The 20642-nt window shown below is 41.7% G+C and overlaps 1 protein-coding gene across 1 annotated transcript; it reads left to right on the forward strand.

Annotated features, from left to right (window-relative positions):
* The first annotated feature begins 13 nt into the window (after window positions 1–13).
* znf106a (zinc finger protein 106a) lies at window positions 14–19554 on the forward strand. The gene is given in 23 exon segments (XM_044142748.1): window positions 14–151; window positions 2966–3048; window positions 3360–3421; window positions 5813–6007; window positions 6827–8575; window positions 8659–9067; window positions 9168–9237; window positions 9323–9477; window positions 9632–9692; window positions 10521–10814; window positions 10891–11521; window positions 12346–12386; window positions 12838–12983; window positions 13064–13198; window positions 13282–13398; window positions 14300–14329; window positions 14332–14493; window positions 14608–14670; window positions 14789–14908; window positions 15018–15089; window positions 15832–15903; window positions 16001–16147; window positions 18174–19554. Coding segments are annotated over 22 exon segments (4842 nt in total). The 5' UTR covers window positions 14–151; window positions 2966–2994; the 3' UTR covers window positions 18231–19554.
* Window positions 19555–20642: the final 1088 nt, after the last annotated feature.

A 20642-nucleotide genomic window follows, 5' to 3' on the forward strand; every position in this document is an offset into this window, starting at 1 on the left:
TACCGTGGTTTCGGAGGAAAGTCGTAATTTTTGATGGTGTTCGTTGCTCCTACACAGACTGTGCTCTTGAACGCATCACATGTGGTTCGAAGGAGGATGTTGTTAGCTTCTGGAGTAAACACACTATTGCACACATTTGGAGCATAGAAAGGTAAGCGACAGCCATATTTCATTACTTACTGCGGTTATAAAAAGTTCATGTAGCTGCGCTCTTGTCACGATAATATAATAAGGTATTTAGGTGGAGCAGTGGTGAAACTGGTGGAGCTCGTAAAACAAGCTGTTTCCAGCTTGCTAGCTTTAGCTTTAGCTCAGAAGGGAACTTTTTATGAACTTGCTGCTCTGCTGAGTATTAACGGTTACATGTTGCAGGCAGATACACAATTTATAATTAGCTACACCTGGAGCCGTGGAGTGTATTTTAGAAATTTCCAGAGTCCTTTTCACATCCTTAGAAGCTAAGCTAACTAGCTTTGCTAGCTAGTTCATACCCTCTGCGACCCTCTACCCAAATCAGTCAATTTCTTTTAGAAACAAAGGTAACAGTCGGATAAATGTTTTACTTAAGCACTGGTTACATATCCTAACTGAATACATAAAATGTTGTAAGGCTAATGTAATATAACTCTGTGTGCAACTAACTGGTAGTTAACTATCTCCTCTGTTTGTTGTTAGCTGCCTGTTTGTGCTAAAAAATTGTAATACGCAGTTTAAGTGTTGACTTCTTAGGGTCTTGCTTTTGTAGGATATTGCTAAATGCAAAAAAGTAGAGAGACAATTTAATTCGATGATATTTTATTCTCCTTGAAGCCAAGCTGAATGTAGAAACTCTTCTGATTTTCTTCTAAGATTCCTTATTGTAGCAGGCAGCTTCAGGTGACCAAATAATTTCAGAATATTTGCCTTTATTTAAAACAGCAAGTACAAAATTTATCCGTCTACTAAAACAACCCCATAAAGTTACAATTTTAATGGATAATGGATTTGTTTTATTTTTTTACTTAGGCTTTTGCATACGCACAAAATAAGTCTAATTTAGAAAGTTTTCAAGAGTTATTGTGCTAAATGTTATGTCTCTTTGCCATTCTGGACTTTTTCAAGAGTGTAACAAGCTGATATCAGCTGATAAATTAATCAGTCGCAGCTATTCTTTGCTTTGAATGGATAGTTTGAAAGTTTCCAGGAGGGGGAACTCTTTGTCACGCTGTGTTTTATGAAGCCTGGAAACTTTGGCACTTTCTCTGAAAATCTTATCAAAATGACTTTAAAACATGCAGTATATTGAGTATGATGGGTCGTTGTTGCAGTTGTGAAACGGTTACTTTTTAAAACGTCGGTAAACTATAAGAAAAACCGGTGTTTGGCTTTTTTTTATATTCTATTTTTTAAAAGTTGTCCATTTTTTTAGCTACCATTATGCTTTGCTTTGTTTAGAAATGTATTATTTATTTTGTATAGGTACCTAATTATGAGTTTCAATTATTATATATATATATTTTTTTTTTCATTGAAAGATGAGATGTGACAAAGTTAAATAGAGTTATATCTTCTCAAATTGACAGACTCCACATGCTATACTAAACTATCAGAGTGGAACTCATTAAAGTTTAGGCTTTTGCTTTAATAGCTGATGTTTGGTTTTAAATCCTCACCCCGTTTGGAAGCGGCAGACGAGTCCAGACGTGACTCTCTCTTTGCCATCTGACAACAAAGATGTTCTGTCAGCACCCTGGAATGAAACCGGGGCTCGGGCTGAACCCTGCTTCTATTTGGATGGTGGCGGTGATGATGATGATGATGATGCATTAAATAGACCGGTGTTGTCTTACGCCACCCATTTGAAGAATCTGACGTTTCAGCTTGCAGAAAAACATCAGATGCTCTGGAGCAACTCTGCAAAAGCACACGGTTTGCAGCTCATATGGTCACTTTGCTTTATATAATTTGATATATTATTAATTAGCAGTATACCAATCAATTTATTGGTCCAGATTTCCTTAATTCTGGGAGATCAGCAATCCACATACATGTAAAATTGATCTTATGTGGCTCCACAAAGGTCTAAAAATGGTCCTGTCAGAGAGCAATGGGAAAATTTTAAAATGTGACAAAAAGCTAAAAGAAAATATTTTTTTGGTTTGTTTTAATTAATTTCATAGTTAGGCTCTAAACTTTTCTTTTATATTTAAGTTTGGATTGTTTCACGGGGATTGTTCAGTGCTGTAAAATAAAATTGGAACACTGGAAGCGTTTCGTCACCTTTTAATAGAGATGCGAGTCTTTCAGTGTTTAGCGACTCGATTCCAATTTTCAGGGTAACGATTCGATTCTGAAACGATTTTTCTATTCAAACCATCTAGAGATTATGTTTTTATGTTATGTGAGTGACGAGAGGAAAAGACTGTGAACAAATAGAACATTAATTTAAAACAATTTTACCAGGTTCCCCACTGTATCAGATTTCATAAATTTTTACTTAGATAAAAACAAAGTTTGCACATAAAATCCTGTAACTTAAACTACCAGTACAGGGTTAGCATGGCTGCTTATTTCTTATTAAATGAAAATATTAAATAATGAGTGTTTCATATTTTGAATATTAAATAATACAAAAAATTAAGGATTATAAAATGTATAATCTTGAAGAAAAGAAAAAAAGCAGACTGAAACAGATTTTTGAGCATTTTATTTTATTTTTTGAACTTTTGTTCAAACAATTCCTTGACATAGTCCACACTTATGTGTTTTAACATAGCAACATAATTACAAATACAACTTTCAAACATACATTTTTGAACATTTTAAATTGACAAGAAATTGCGATTCTTTAATTTTATTTCGTCACCTCTACCTTACAACACTAAGCAGTGTCAGTCATAAAATAAAAAACTGCAAAAAAACTGCAATCAGTTCACCTCTTTTATTGAAGCTTCTCAAATTTGAATCGGTTTTTCCCTTTGGACAGTGATGGGCTGAAATCCACCTGCATTCAAGATGACGAGACACAGACAGTGCATCCTGTGTGAAACCGTCTGCTCTTCCAAGCAGGTAATTACCCCGACGTGTGATTAACTCCATGACTGTGTCAGTGCTACGACCCTTCCATGACCTTTTAGTTAGAAAACACGCAAAATATTAATGTCTCCTCGTGTACAGATTACGGAAGGCCTATCTTCTGTAAAAGAAACAAAAAAGCAGTGAGACATTTTGTATGCACACTCGTGCTTTCTTTTCTTTCTTTTTTTTTTGTATTCGCTCAATACACTTATATAAAAGTCAAGTTAATGCCTTTACTGAAAAAATTGTAAATCTTAAGAGAACAACTTGAGATTTCAGGTGTCTCATTGTTCCATGTGCAGGAGATGGACGAGCACATGAGGAGCATGCTTCACCACCGGGAGCTGGAGAAGCTTAAAGGCCGGTGAGCTCACTTCCTGTCAAAACTGTGATAAAGTTTAAGTTCAGTCTTAAGGAGTTGTTGAAAGATGTTTGCCCGTGTGCTCATGAGCACGTGTCTGCAGGCGCTGGCAGCTGTTTGAGCCGCGGCGCGTATATTTAGACACAATCTGTCCGGAACAACAGGCTTGACCGCCAGAAGTCAAGGGTCGTCTTGTGACTCCCGCTCAGATGACCGAAGGAATGTGGCCTGCTGCTGAGATGTAGTGTTGATATTAAGCATTCAGAGAGTTGAGTGTTCAGGTGTAGCTTTTAGGCTGCCGTCCCCAAAACTCACACTTCCTCGCTCGCGTCCTTCAAACGCGAGTTCCCGCTGAAGGTTTTCGATGGTGTCCCAGTTCTCCTTGATCCACACTGCGTCTGAGTCCGGCGAAGTGTATTAAGCACAATTCATAGCTGAATGTGACACTTTGAATTAAAAGGCGGGAATATGGCAGCATTCACCGAGCAAGCTGCGTGAAGAATCAGTTTTCAAATGTAAAGTACTAAAATAATTCTTGTTTCTACTGTACGTGTGCATGTCTGACTGAACTTGTTCTGTGTTCAACAAGTCACAGCAAAGCAGCCAAATATCTCCCACAATGACTTTGGAACGCAGACACACCTGTTTTGTACATTTAAAATCGATTGCTTGTTGCACTTTTGTTCTGTAGTACAAATGCCAAAAGAGCAAACAAGTGCTGCCATTTTGGATGTCGCATTTACCTCCATGACATAACCTGTACTGTACCAAGTCTCCTATTTTGCATTTGTAACTTGCATACTTGAACCCAGATGTGCACTTTGACTGAGTTCACACTTCTTAGAGAAGCGTAGGGAGAAGTGCAAGGCCGTTGTCACGCTTTTGACAGTTCGCTTTGTGAGCTGAACAAGCGGTGTGGCGTTTATGCTTTATTCTCTGGAAATGATTCCTTAAAGAGGGTCCGTATAAATGCCACCTTGCAAATCGTCCAGTTTGAGTGAAAGGTGACGTGCGCGATCAGCGCTGAGTCAAGCCAGGTTTATAGATTTTGTGGTGCATTTTCATCCTAAAGAAAAAGATATAAAACGTCAGATATTTCACAACGAGATTCTAACATGCATGAAAAGTCTTACGTAACCTTATGTGAAAGCAGAAAGAACGGCGGCCACCGTAAGAAGGGCTTACAGTTTGCAGTTATGCAGCATGAACTGATCAGTACATTATTGCAAGGGGATGCAAAAGAAAAAAAAATCCCTCGTGTTCCCCGTATGTTAGGGCCGTTGTAGATGGAGACAAAAAGGGCGTCAATGTTCAACTTTTGAAACTGAGAAATTTACCATTTCTCAGTTTTTTTCTTGCAAATATCAACTTTCCAAAGTCAGAAATATCCAGGAGGGTTTATTAAGAAAATTTACAAACTTGACCTCAAAATAAATAAAAAAAATTTTCTTGTGAAAATTTACTCTTTTTTTTCTTTTTTCCATCTACAATGACATTAATATGCCGTCATAGAATAAAAATATACATTAATAGTTATTGTTGAAATGCGTCAGTGTGCTTTGATAACATTCTCCTGACCTGACACACTTACAATCAAGTTGCCGAAAGCAGAAATATTGTGTCAGAAATGCGTAACTCTATCTCCGTGCTGCACGCCAGCTGCACGAGACGCCTCAAAGCGGTGGAGCCCCGTGACACAGATTTGCAGAAGAAATGGAGAATGAGCCAGGAAAGCAACTGGCCCCATAGCATTGCAGGATGGCATCCCTGGGAGAGGTTTAAAACGGAGGCTGTGAGCAGCTGCACTCGGCTTCGGTTTCACAGGCTCCGCATGACGATTGGTGGTCGGGATCTCCAGACCTAACACATGCCGTCATCCGGGAGGGGCTCCGGGCTCTGGCATTCGGAGCGCAGAGAGAGGTCAAATAGAGACGGTGCCTTCCTTAAAGCACCAGAGCGCAGCGGACACCATCATGAAGGCGCACTGAGCTGAGGGCGCCGGCCTCTCTACCACCAACGCGTCCCAGCGCTGTGCCGCCTTGCCGGACCCGAACATCTTAGACGAGCGCGCTGCCTCGGTCCGGCCCGGCTGCTCCGCCACCTACGGCCTGCTGAGAACAGGGGAACACTGAGATCAGGATGATTAAGACTCTACCTATAGAAAATTCTAAGTTAGTTACCTCCTGATCTGCGAGAGACGAATCGGATAATTTATATGAAGGATTGTCGAGTAATCTCCTCTCCTGAGTTTATTAAGACGTCAAAGTTGGAGAAAGTAGAGCCAGGGTGTGCAGCTGCGGGCTCTTCAGGTGGAAAAAGCAATCTGTAACCAGACCGGATCGGAGCCATGCCCGCGGGAACGATTGAAGCCCCACTGTCGCCTTCCCTCCCCAGGGACTGCGGACACGAGTGCAGAGTGTGTAAGGTGAAGGTGGTGAGCCTGACCGATTACGCCGGCCACATCTCCAGCGCTACGCACAAACAAAACGTGGAGGCGGCGGACAAACAGCGGGCCGGAAACGACCACGACGAGGAATACTTCGACCAGACTCTGGTGGACTTGATCGAAAAGAGAAAAGAACAGATCAGGTGAGCCGACTGTCCAATGTACGGTAAAATTAGACTCATTGCTTAAAATAAATGTTAGCTAATATGTGTGCCAGCAAAGCAGCTTTATTTAAGGTAAAAACCAGCTTAGTTTTGGTGAAAACACTCCAGACACAATGACTCCTAAACACAAAGTTTGTTTCTCAGGTTTTGCGACAAAACTAAGATGTAAGCAGACGTGAGTCAACAAGCTGTAGTTTGTCAACATATGCCATGTATAGTCATATTCTGCTGTGCGGTGCCTCCAGGCCTGTTTTAGCCACAGCTTCACACTGAGCCGTGGCTGGAGTCATATGTCAGGCCTGCAGGCTAAATTAGAAAAGGCACGACCACAAATACAGAGTTCAAACCTAATGCCTTCTGGACATATAAATACACAACACATTTTCAGTCTTTTGATGGTCTGGAATATAAAAAAACAATTTAATTTTGATGGTAGAAAGCTTCCCCCAACCTGAAGTTTGGATAAAAGTTGGTTCAGACCTCTGCTCCAGTGCTATTTTTACACACGATGTCTTGATCTCTGTCTTGCATGAAGAATGTGAGAAATGTCTAACTGGAGCTATTAGGAGAATGCAAAATGTAGCTGATATGACCGATAATAATTAGAATAAAAATAATAGTAAGTTCAACAGCTCTGTGCCTCACAAAAGCATCCATATCATTGAAGTGCTTGTGTAGCGGCTTTACTGAGCAAAATCAACTTTATTTAGATTTTTGTTTTTCCAACAGACTGGTCACTGTTCACATGTCAAACCAAGCTGAAGATTTGTCCATTTCTTCATTTTTTTTTTCCTTTAGAAAAGAGAAGGAGGCTGCAGCTGCTAGGCTGGCGAAAGAAGAAGAACGGAAAAGAAAGGAAGAGTTTCAGCAGAGGGTAAACCAACTGAAGGAACGTTACCCCCTGGAGCGAATGTGGCAGGCTCCTCCGCAGGGCTTCGGTGGACCCGGTCACCACAGGTCTTGGCACAGGAGCAGCTATTATGATGGCAGCAGAGAGGAGGCCAGACACTGGCATCAAAACCAACAGTGGAGGAGTGCCACGTGGCACGCTCAGGAACCCCCCCGTTTACAGAAATGGGCAACTGTAGAGTTTCCCAATAATAGGGTGAATAGCAACAGGACATGGGGCAATGGCGGCCAGCAAAATCGACTGCCTTGGCTCAGCAATGGAGGCAGCAGTAATGGGCTTTATGGTCACAACAACATCGCCAGGTATGCCCCAAGGGCTGGGCCCCACAGTTTCATGGGGTGTAATCCTGTATGTACCAACGCACCAAATTTTTTAGGCCAGACTTTTACTCGGTTTGAAGGCAAAGGAAACGTCAGAAATGCTCAGCAGGACGCCAGGTTCCAAAATGGAGAGGCATCACTGGCCGACTCAGACTACCATAGTAAAAACTCTAAGACACTCAGCAGCAATCCAAAGCTAGACAAAGGCTGTCGCTGGTCACCGTACCCCGTTGCGTCCGGATCCCACGTAGAGACCCACCAAAGTACGTCAGAGAAACACCAGATGGCTTCAAAGCCTCGGAAACAGCCCCAATGTGAGCGCGCACCTGTGGACCCAAGTCTGCAAAACGTGGAAGAGGACGGGAGGCATTCGATAAAACCCACAACCCAAACCCACCATGTCGGTGACGGAAGCTGCAGCGGCACTAAAGCTAACGGTTCTCAGAGAGATGGCGACCAAAACGGGGCGTCCGGTTTTTCTGGTGAGAAGGCAAATAAACCACCACTGCAAGTAGATCAGAAGAGTTCCTCAGTTTCTGCTCAACACAGCAAGACCTCCAGTCAATCAAAACCAGGTGGGAAGCAAAGTGGGACCAAGGTGCCTGATGGGTCCCTCACATCAAGGCAGGAGAAGTGTCTTCCGGAGTCTTTTCGTTCAGTCCGGCAGATTGGTTTTGAAAGAAAAGGCTCTTTGGAGAGAACACACAACCTTGGGGAGCAACAGAATCAGGGGGAACCTTTAAAAGAGAGAAGTGCGAGTGAAAGTTCTGGTAAAGCGACATCTCAGGAAAAAGCTCCGTCGGCTTCTGCAGAAGACGGCACGTTTGTCCAGTCTCTTCACGTGAGCACCTCTACCACAGAAGGAGTAGAGTCTGCTTCTACAGCCGAAAGGGACGAGGAGAACAGGAACAGAGTGGAGACGCAAAGCCCCACTGCGGTCCAGGCCGAGGCCATGCAGGTTTCCGAGGCCGGGCAGAGCTCGGAGAGCAACGCCGGCAGAACCGGTGAGGCGCACGCCGCCTCGGGGTCGGACGCAACCGCTTTGTGCAAACTCGACCTCCCCCCTGTCCTAAAGCGGGACCTCACCAAGCACATGAACTCCAAGAGCAAAGCAGCCGGTCACGAGCCAAACTTGAACATCGCCAGGCGCGTGCGAAACCTAAGCGAGTCGAAGCGCAGCGACACGGAAAAGGATTCTGGCCTCAAGCCGACCGTGAGGCAACTCATCAACTTGGCGAGCGCACGCCGCTCTGTGAACTGGGAGCAGGTTTACCAAGAGGTCCGAAAGAAGCAGGACAAAGGGAAAGGCATGCCAAGGTGAACATCGCTTCTCAGAATTACATTTTTCTGTTTTGTTTTTTGATAATTTAAATTGACATGTTTAGTTTGTGCTTCAATAGGTTTGGGATTGAGATGGTGCCACATGAACAGGAGTCCCAGAGCCAGGAGGAGGACGGTCTACCCCTCATTGAGGGCTTCCAGTGGGAGTCGCTGATGGAAATCACTTCCGAGAGCAAATCCCGCAAACGCTCCTTGTCAGAAAGCAGTCTCGCACCTGCGGCGCCTCATTCGTCAGTGTTCGGATCCTCGAAATCAGAGGAGACGGTGGAGAAGGAGGAGTCGGGGTCTACACTTCCTTCCGGTTCAGAAAAGCAGGAGCGTCAGCCGGAAGAGGAAGTGAAGAGCCAGAAGGACGATCTACACTGCACAACGGCGAAGGTTCTCCAGCGATTTGATTTGACGCTGGGGGACAGCAGCTCCGGGGCGGAGCAGTACGACGGGACGGGCAAGCGGCGGCGTGCGGCCGGGGTGGGTTTGTGAAGCAGCTTCTCATCCTTATCATTGCATTTTCCCACCTCCAAACACAACACGTCTCACTTTTTGTTCCCCCTCTCCCCGTCTGGTTCAGGACTCTAAAGGAACAGGATTGATTTGTTTGGAGCGCGACAGTAAAAGAAGAAAAGTCAAATCAAAAAGAGGTTTGTCTCCCATCTTCGATCATCAAACTCTTTCGCACACACTGCAGTGTGACCGACACCAAGGGGTTGTCTGTGTTTGGTGCAGAGCGCTTGGAGATCGACCAGCTGCTTGCAGTGTCTCTGCGGGAGGAGGAGCTGAGTCAGTCCCTGCAGAATGTGGACGGCAACCTGATCCAGGCCCGCGCGGCGCTGGAGGCGGCCTTCATGGAGGTGCAGCGACTCATGGTGGTTAAACAGCAAGTAAGGCCTCGTTACGCAAGTAGCATTCAGTTCTTCTGTTTGTATCATGGTAGTTTTATTATATTTGTTTCAACTTTTTAAGTCAGTGTGTTAATAATGCGTAGTTATGAGTTTGTATATCCCTAACTTGGCCATGTGTTGTCTTTGCCTTCAGATTACTGTGGAGATGAGCTCACTGAGAAACAAACGGATAGACTTGCTTAAAGGGATGCAAGGTAAATAATAACGTTACAATTAAACTATTGAAAATTAGAATTATTTGTTTACAGTATTTTGAAAGTGAACTGAACAGGCATCACAGGCTGTGGTGCCTTACAAAAGTATTCATATCACTTTAACTTTTTTGTGTTTTGCTGTGTTAAATTGTTTTTAAAGTCCAGTAGAGAAGTGATTTAATTAGTAAATTAATAATTATGTCTCTGTGTAAAGGCCCTCAGAGGTTTACAGAAACATTAGTGAACAAACAGAATTAATAAGACTAACGAACACAGCCGACAGTTTACAGGTGAAGCTGTGTTTTAAAGCTTCAGTAGATAACTTTCATAAAAGAAATGCCTTTTTTTACATATTTGTTAAAACTGCCACAATATCCTGACAGTGTAATATGAGACAAATGATCTGAAAAAAATCAAGCTCATCTCTGTGCTCCTACTGCCATCAGCATAAATACACAGATCAATCAGAAACAACCAATCAGAGCCAAGAGGAGGGTCTTAGTGCTGTCAATCATCCTTATGTACACGCACCGCTCACAACTTCCCTTTTTCTCTCTGCTACAGTTAGCAGCTGTAGCACAGCAACTCAGACATCGTTGAGTTGCAGATGGTAACCCACTGCTAACATATCCGTGCTGTTTTGGGTCTATCATGAGTGCAAATTTACCGCCAGTGGGCTGGACGACGTTTGAACATTTCTGTGGAGATGTAGGCCTTAAATTTCTGTCATAATAATCTTGAATTTGAGTTGGTGAAACCTGGGATACTTCCTCAAGGCGCTGCATGTGTAGGAAACAATGGATTGCGTTTTCTGTTTTGTCTCTTTAGGTACTATCGAGGAGGCTCCTGGGACCAACCCGAAAGAAAAACACTTGGATTCCTTTGGAGCGGAGCCGCTTGAATCGTCCTCCTGCGTCAAATGTCCCCCAGCTCCTTCCACCGTCGTTTCCAGTCTGACTCGTGCCGCAGAGTGCGCCTCCCATCCTTCCTCCAGCCTTCCTACGAACGTCGTCATTAAGGAGGAGCCCCGGTCTCCGGTCTGCGTCAGCTCCGAACTGGACGCTGATCACAGCGTAACCAACTGCGCTCACAGCACCACCCCGGACAACACAAACCCGTTGGGTAAGACCAGATAGCGATCAGAGGCTAGATGATTATTTTAATGAAATCTAATCCGTTTACATGTGGAACTCTGCAGGTGCTGCCTGCAGCTCGGGGTTGTCTCCTGACAGAAACCTTGACCCTCCAGACGGCAAGGGGAAGTTACCAGCACCGATCGAAAAATCTGAAAGGCCTTCGGAGGCTCCACAGAAAACCTCGGCGAAGCTCCCCGATGGCGCCGACGTCCAGTGGGCGCAGCCCGCGGCGGCATTTAACCTGCCCTTGTCTCCGTCTGAGCTGAGGAGCGGAAAGCGCGTGAGGAAGCTGAAGAAGAGGAAGGTGTTGAACAAGGCTCAGGGTGCGGAGCAGCTCCACAGCAGCGACACAGAGATGGACGAAGAAGCGTCCAGGCCGCGGTGGCTGCGGCAGCGCAGGAGGCCGAGCGGCGGCTCCCAGGTCAGCACCTCCAGCCTGCCGACGGACGAGGGGAGCAGGAAAACACTCGGCACGCCGTGTTTGGCTGTAAAAACCGAAAAAGCGGAGTGGAATTCTCCCGCAGAGAACTTTGAGGTCGCTGCAGCGGGTCAGCAGCCTCAGAAGGATGCGTTCGTCCAAGCTCCGCCCCCTCCACCTGTGCTCCCGGATCAGTGTAAATCTGAGCAACGCAGCCTGGCGTGCAACGAGGTTTCCTCCACCAGTGACATGGATCTGTGCAAATCCTCTGGGAGGTGAGTCATACTGGAAAACATCCATTTATTTACATTTTTCCAGAGTTTTCTACTAAATTATTTCAAAGGTTGATCATCTACGACTCATAAAGCAGCAGAAAAGTTAATACAGTTTGTTTAACATTGCTGAGTCAGATTTTGTCATGTTGGTAATCCATCAATCAATCAATCAATCAATCAATCAATCAACTTTATCTATACCATCAGGTAGATGATCGAAAATCGAAAATATTAAAAAACAGTAAAATATAAAAAACCCACAATATTAAATTTAGTGTTGTAATTACATGAAGATTAAGATTAAAAAACAATATTAAGGCCTATGCTATATCGAATTTTGGACATTTATGTCAACAGGAACAAAGCTGGTTTTATGCCACTGAAGTTTCACATCTGAATTTGAGCTGCATCTGTCCGTAAAGATGTAATAATGTAAATAAAAATATGACATGTCTGGAAGCAGACAGCAAGCATCCTTACTCCTAATAGTTTTTCATAGAGATGACTTTCTCATTTCTCACCAAGATATGATCAGTTGCTGATCAGCTCGGTATTATTTTTGCTCATCTCAAGAAAACCACAAAAATATGTATTGTAGGAACGGTCGTTCTCATGTGTGCAATTTATATTTTCTTCTTTTGTACAAATACTAACTTTAGTTGTTTTTATTTGATTAGAAAAGTTTTTTTTTTAAAAGTTTAGTAAAATAAATACTTGAAATTGAAAATGCATTTTTAGAAATGACGTTTTCAAAGTATCTGGAATAATAAGATGGAGACCAGGGGATTTTGTGAGTCTGATGCGAGAACCTTTTGTCTCTACAGCGATTTGCCTTTTTCCATCACGTTGCCCAGGACCTCATCAGGTACGTTGTCATACATTTTGAGACATTTATTTATTGGAAATAATTTAGCTAAGGGGATTTTATCCAAGCTGTGAAGTTAAATGTTGCGTCATTTTCAGTGACTGTGTGAGAAACTGAGTTGGGCTGCAGGTTGTCCAACTGTTTACTCCTTGATTGTTTTGCTCAAGAGCTCTGGGTCACTTTGTTCCTTCACCAGTTCATAATTGTTACCAATTTGTCTCTTACTGCTTCTGTATTGTACCTGCAAAGGAATCAACACCTTAAATAGTAAAATTTTCTTTGCACTTAAACACTCGTATGATTTATGGTTATTAATAGTTATTTTATTAAAATGCTCAAATCTCAACAATTATTTGATTTATTTGACATAACTGCAAAGGTATGAAAAGGCAAAGAGGTGAAATAAGACCTGTGTCATGTATGTACTTTTGTATCGTGTTTGTATTTTTAGACGCATTCTCTGACCGCGCGGAGGACGGGGTCCCGACTGAAGGAACGTTCTCTGGCCACAAAGAGGCGGTGAATGCCCTCCAGATCCACAACGGGCTGCTGTACACGTGCTCCGGAGACCGGACCGTCCAGGCCTTCGACCTGGTGGTGGGTGACCCTTCACTTATACGCCTCCCATCATCTCTTTCTGGAGTCCCAGGAGTTAAATTGGAGGTCTGCTGTTGCAGAGCCATAAATGCGTAGCTGTGTTTGAGGGCCACAGCTCCAAAGTGACCTGCCTGCTGGTGTCCGCGGCTCCATCCCTGCACCATCGCCTTTACTCCGGCTCCAGTGACCAGACCATCCGCTGCTACAGACTCAAGGTCAAATCTGTTCTCATCTGACCTTCTGGTTTGGAGACGCACTTATAGGCCGATGTTTCCCTGATGTTCAATGTTTTCCACAGACGCGAAAATTTGAGCAACAGTTTGCTTTGTCCGACCGAGTCCTCTGCCTTCACAGCCGGTGGGAGACTTTATACGCCGGTCTGGCTAACGGTACCGTGGTGACCTTTAACCTTAAGGTGAGGAAGACCAAGCGTCACATGTATTTAACTCCTGGAATCTCTCAATTTGGTTCTGATCTGCTTCCATCTAATGCTGATATTTCAGATTATTATTTTTTTGGGCGGAAAAGAAAATTAAAGTTACCACTTCACAGTTATGTGAGGCTGCAACTAACAATTATTTTAGTAATCAATTGTTCTCAATTGGTCTGATGATTAATTAAAAAATTGGTACATTCAACAGATTTTTCATTTAACCACTTACACCATTTTTGTACAACATTAGAAATACATTTAAAAAAAAGAAATTGAACAATTCAATTCCTTATTAATTAAGAAAATAAACATTGTATTGCCTAAAATGTAATAGCAGCATTCCTTTGGTAAATCCGAACCGGGTGAAGCAAAACCTTTGCCATTGAGGAGTTTTTGCTAAAACATATTTACAGACAAAGGTGTTTTTATCTTAAATGCAAAACTTTTATATCTTTTTTCACGGTTTTGGTTAAATTATAACCAAATCTAATTTTCTTGAGCAAATGGCCTTTCCTGAGTCTGTATACTCAAAAAATCTACGCTCAATCAATTACCTAGTGGACGAGTATTTCAGTAATTGATTAATCACAATTAATCCAACTAATTACGATTAATACAGTTGTTCACAATTAATCACCATTAACACGATTATTCATAAGTAATTTGATTAATCACAAGTAATACAATTAATCGTTCCAGCCCTACAATTACGCACCACATTTTTTTTGCCCGGCCACACAAAACACATTCACGTTTTCCCTCTTAACACTTGATTGCGTTTTCATCCCGCCGAAGCTTGTCTGCGTGTGAAGTTGATGGAAAACGGCACGCCTCTCCGCCAGCTCGAGTTGACCGGGTTCTCGTCTCGCTGCTCATTGTTTAGACAAACAAGCAGATGGGCGTGTTAAAAGTACCCGCGAGCATGGCGCCGTCAGCTGTCTGGCCTCGTCGCAGGAAGGGGCCCGGAGGATCCTGCTGGTCGGCTCCTACGACAACACGATCAGCGTGAGGGCGGCCCACGACGGACTGCTGCTGCGCACGCTGAAGGGCCACACCAAGAGCGTTCTCTGCATGAAGGTGGGTTCAGGGCTGCAACGGGGAGAAACCCACCACAAGAGAGGAAAACAAAAAAAAATAACACAAGTATGCTGCTCAGTTTAACAGCCTCCTCCATCTTGTCTCCCCTTCCAGGTGGTGAATGATCTGGTGATTAGTGGATCCAGTGATCACTCTGTGTATGCTCACAACATCCATGTGAGTTCATGTCATGGCATTTGTCATTTAAAGTCTTTTTTTGGGGGGGGGAGACGGAATGATCATTAACTAGTTTAAATATTTGATTTTTATTCTCTATGTAAAAAAAAATAAAAAGACAGGGGAGCTTGTGCGCGCATTTAAGGGTCACAGCCACGCTGTTACCGTGGTGACCGTTCTTGGGAAAGTGATGGTCACGGCCTGCCTGGACAAAGTGGTCAGAGTTTACGACCTGCAGGTGTGTGCGCCCTAAAAACCGCGCTGAAACATTGCTCTGATGAACTGAAGGAATTGCCTCTCCTTCAAATCTACATTCAGCTGACGGGAAACGCCGATTGTCTCCACAGTCTCAGGACCAGCTGCAGGTCTATGGTGGATACAGTGATATGGTGTTGTGCATGGCCATCCATAAGAACATGGTGAGAAAACAAACATTCCTTATTTGGAACGAAACCATCTCATTTTGATCGTGGATATCTTTGCAAATGTATTCATACCACTTGAAATTCTTCAAATTTTGTCTCATGTCTTCTAAGAGTTCAATGTTTGTTTTAGGGATTTCATGTGACAGAGGAACAGAAATGACTGCATGACTTTTAAAGGGAAGGGATTTATGATTTCCAAAACTGTTTCCAAATCACAATCTAAAAATGGTGGCATGCAGTTGAAAGCGTTTTGAAAAATATGTGAGGAAATCAAAAGGATTTTGTGAAATATTGAGTCCAACCATATTATTGATGGGTTGCTATAGATAGACAGACAGATAGATGTCCGTCTGTAGATAGATGGATAGATAAGATAGACTTGTTTTGCAGGCCTCAATGTTAAAAACACATACATTTGTTATAAAGACACATTAAGTATTAATAAAACCCACATTCGACCATAGTGCATGTAAACTGGGATCAGTAGTGTGACATTCAGAGTTTTGCTGTTTTGTCTGACCATATATATTACTTTTATTGTGTATTATAGAATGACATTTCAATGAAGTGGCCTAATAATTATTAGCTTTGTTCATCAGAGGCAGACGTTTATTTATTTGACATGCAGATTACATAGCAGGGGAGCACCTGTTGTTTTATCATGTTAAATCCCATTGAAATGCATTGGACTCCCTGTTGTTTTATATATATATCTTGATCTCTGTGTTCGTTTCAGATCTACACAGGATGTTACGACGGCAGCACAAAGGCCGTGAAGCTGAACCTGACGCAGAACCACCGTTGCTGGGTAAGATGCGGCATATTTCATGAGCTTATTGATCATCCTGTGAGTATTTGGATGTTAGAACTGGTTGGTGTACAGTGAATGACTGCTGTGTTGACAGTGGCACGGCTGCCCGCTGGTGTTCGGGATGATGCAGCATCTCCAGCAGCACCTGATCAACAACCACACCAGCGGCAACTTCCAGACCTTTAAGTGCCGCTGGAAAAACTGTGAAGAGTTCTTCAGTGTACGCAGCAGCTCCAAGCAGGTAGAGAAACCATCAGCAGGTTTCTGACACTTTTTACTTCTTGCTAGAATTGCATTTAAAATAAGCATTCCCCCTCAAACGGGAAAAACATTTGACTGAAGTGAAAAAAGGGCTATTTCTCTGTTCTCCTTTTAACATTTGCACAAATTTAAGCCAGATACAAGCTCTAACAAAAATCTGGACTGTAATACGTTTGAATAAATGCAGCTTTAAATCTTCAGCGACGTCTTCATTTTACAGAATTCCAAGAATAGAAATTGGTGAAAAATCTTCAGTGCAATCTGGAATCTCCCCACTGTGGGACAATAAAGGATATTTCTGTTCTATTGTATTCTAAAATCCAGAACTTCAAGGATCTAGAGATGTGAAAGTAGCGAGTTAGCTTTTTTAATACGTTTGTAATCTGTGTGAAAGTCAAAAACCAACAGCAATCACTGAGTTCGATCAAAATCTCAAGTTTTGATGTGACAAACCACATATGCAGCTCATAATTTTGACGCAGATTAATAAGAAAAGTTTTGTTTGTTTTTTTAGAAACTGACGTTTTCACGCAGTAAAATGTGAAAAAGGTCTAGAAATTAAAATCTTTTAACCAGGGTTCCTGCAAGTTTGATCGACTCAAACTTCAAACTCTTCAAGACCTTTTATGAATTAAATGCAAGACCTGCATCAGCAATGTAAAAAAGAAATTTGGCTATTTTATTTACAAATGCCTTTCAGGCAACAAGCACTAAATTTACACTTACCCATGATAGATAAAAAAAAAACGAAAAACATAAGTTTGTTTGCCAGGGTGTAATAGCAGCTAGTTACTTGTAGCCGGAACAAGCTTGAGTCGCACTAGGTAATTGATTGAGCGTAGATTTTTTGAGTATACAGACTCAGGAAAGGCCATTTGCTCAAGAAAATTATATTTGGTTATAATTTAACCAAAACTTTAAGATAAAAACACCTTTGTCTGTAAATATGTTTTAGCAAAAACTCCTCAATGGCAAAGTTTTTTTTCACAGAACCTAGTGAAAATGTCTCAGTGTGACCCAAACTCTTGCCTGACAGAAAAGTCTTGCGGAAAAAAAACAAAACAAAATTGTATAAAATTGCACATGCAAGATTAACTAGTCCTGCCAGAATAAAATATAAGACCTATGATTAACGTATTTAAGGTCAAATTAATTTTTGTGTGAATTTAAGACATTTTAAGGTCTTAATTTTAGATACATGAATGTAAGACCTGCTAAGGATGCACAGATACCCTCTTTACACTTTCTAACCTCACCTGCTTAGATCTCAAAGCAGTTAATCAATTAATCGATTGATTCTTAGATCTAGAACCATCTTAGCAACAACAGAGTCAAGACTGTAACGTCCTTACTTGGTCCGTAACAGAGGTTTCATTGTTTCTAGGCTAAACTGGAGAAAACCGTTACTTTACTTGTAAGCCTGAAGCTATTGATTTATTTTAATAATTGATTATTCTATTGATTAATTTATTAATCAGATCAAGAAATTGGCACCTTCTACAGATTTTTTATTTTATTTAACCCCTTAAGTTTTTCTTATAGAAATCAGAAAAACATTCAAAGATGCAAATAAACAAATAATTAAATTCCTTTTTAAAAAGAAATATATTTATTTCATAGCCTAAAGTGGAATACAGGAGCATTTCTCTAGTGGATTTGAACTGGGGGAAGCTAAAGCTGGCAACAACATATTTACATACAAAGGTGATTCTATCTTTTTTATATATATATATATATATATATATATATATATATATATATATATATATATATATATATATATATATATATATCTGTACCCTTAATTATGGCTTTGAATATTTTTTTTAGTCTGTTTACTCCAGCTAACAATTACTAAATTGATGATCATTTTAAAAAAATCGATTCATCATGATTAATCATTTCAGTACTGATTTCTTTCTTTGACATTGATTGACGCCTTGTGATTCAGCGAAATTAGCTTTGGGTGACCGTCTTAGCATTTGGTCACGTTTTTCTTCTCGCAGATGGTGACGGTGCACATGCAGAAACATGCTGAGGAAGAGGCTGCAGCGAAGCCGTAAGGGGCCGGTGGTGGGAGCGTATTTTCACTATTAGCCCCCCTCTCCCTCTCTTCCCATCTCATCTTAACCCCTCCCTCATTCAACCTCCCATATTGGGCGGGGTATTTGTTCCCGGGACCCTCTACGCCTGACGGCGCTCCCTCGGAGCCCGACGAGCGTTTGACGACTCCAACCTTTATGTCCGGCGTTTGAATCCAACCCGGGGTTCTGCCGCGAAAAGGAAGGGCGGGTTGTGTTGTTTTTAAAATACATTCTCAGAAACACTCCTTCCTGTCCTTTTGTTCGACTGTTACTGACCAAAGCGAGAGAAAGAAACACAAAACTTTTTTATTAGTATTATTATTATTATTATTATTATTATTATTATTATTATTATTATTATTGTTAATGAAGAAACTCCAGCGGTGCCCAGGTCTGTGGGATCTGTTACACGTTTTTTTTTTTTTTTCTGCAACTTTAACAAAAAAATTTAGAATTATCACTTAGATCCACTGTAATGCAGCATGGTTTGAGATGTTTTTATAAGTGTGCAGTTGTGATGTGTTACATCGAGCGACGTGAAGTTACTTTTTTTTCTTTATATTAAGTTGCCGTAAGCTCAGATTTACGACAGGACTGAGTGTGTTGTTACTGTGTAATCCCCTCGGCCGTATCCAAGAGTGTGGTTGGAGTTGATCAAGAAGTTTTTGTTTGCTACAGTGACTTTTTTTTATTATTATTATTATTTGTTTCTCACCCGGCTGTCCCAACGACCGTCTGATTTGAGAACCAAGACACGAATGCGGTGGCGTTTCCTACTGTACGTTTTAATCTGCGTGGAGTTACTCCTTGATTTTTTTCTTTTGAAGGAACGTGTTAAATCACACTGTTACGTGAACCTTGTTTATCAAGAGTGAAGTGAGGTTGTGTTTTATGTTTTTTTTTGTTTTGTTTTGTTTTTTTTTATTTTGGTTTTGAATCGGAGCATTGAGCAGAAGGCAGTGGAGCTTTATTTTCCACACCGGTGGTAGTTTTCTCATGGAGTGTGGATGTGAAAGGGTGTTGAGAGGAGGTGTTGGACGAAAGAACAAAGAATAAAGTTTCATCTCACATGCCAAATAGCCAAGTAACCGATAGCATAAATCTGCATTTTTAAAGGCAGTTTCCACCCATTTTTACCAGCACGATGTTCTATTTATATAAGTGTTCAGTTCACCTCTTACCTGGCATTCCCGAGTTTCTTCAAGTATTTTCATTTGTTATCAAAGTTCTGGAAAACTTTTTTTTTCTCTTTTCAAAGAAGTGCAATCTAAGATGTTAATAAAAATGTGCAACATAAAAAAAAGGTCTGTTTTCATTTAACAAAGATATTTTTAAGTCAGACATGGTGGAAAGCAGTCAAACCAACAACTACATATTTATTTATTGGATTAAAATGATTAAAAATGTAGTACACTCAATTGACCAAAGCCTTTATAAGTAGGGGGGGGGGAATGAATCACAAAAAGCTGCAGTTCAACCCTTTTGTCATAATGTTTCAAATCCGTATTTCTGATTTTTAATCGAGCTCAAAAACTGAAAGACGGGTCAGCGAGAGCAAAGTCCTGCTGAGGTGGAACAGAGGAGGCCTGAGTTTCTCCAACACGGAGAGAACTGTATGCAATGTGGATCATAAAAATTTTTACTGACAAAACTGAGTGATTAAAAAGAACTTAATGAAAATTGAATATGAGAAATATTAAGCCCAGGTCAGAGGGATGAATGGTATAAGAAGAAAACGTGATGCATGAGAGGGGCTCTGTGAGGTATTGCGACAGTAAAAAGAGGTTGGTTGTGTTTGCTGCCTGAGATAAAGAACAGTACAACAGGTGATGATGTCCAAAAAAAAGAAGAAATTGTAACTAAAAAGAGTCCGATGGGGTGATGGTGGTAGGACGAGAGCAGAGGAAACAGAACGGTGGAGGTGAAGACGTCCTTTGGAGCTTCTGGAGGTTGATGTGGATGAAAGCCAACGGCGGTCGGGCACGCTGAATACTGAATACTGAGGTAACGGCTGGCAGGTCTGGTCCTCATGTGGAGTTCACCTGGGAGAAGGTGGGCCTGTCTAGGCGTACATGGTCAACTGGAGCCACTTCAGATGGAGGGGAAAGAAAAACATTTTTTTTTGTTTGTAGAAATTTTTAAACAATCTTTAATGGTTCAATTTGCAGTGCTGGAATACTTTCTCTATTTTTTTCCTCACCTAAGTATATATGCACTATAGTTAAAGAAAAATGTCAGTTTAAGTAAAAAAAAATGTGAACATATAAAATTACTTCTGTGTTATAGATACTAGTAAACGGACCTACGGAGCCCCCTAGGGGACATGGGGAATTTTTTTTCTTTTGCGTTACCTCGCAAAACTTTTGCGTTCCCTCGCAATACTTTTGCGTT

This window comes from Gambusia affinis, linkage group LG16, assembly GCF_019740435.1.
Source record: "Gambusia affinis linkage group LG16, SWU_Gaff_1.0, whole genome shotgun sequence".
In the NCBI taxonomy this organism is placed as follows: domain Eukaryota; kingdom Metazoa; phylum Chordata; class Actinopteri; order Cyprinodontiformes; family Poeciliidae; genus Gambusia; species Gambusia affinis.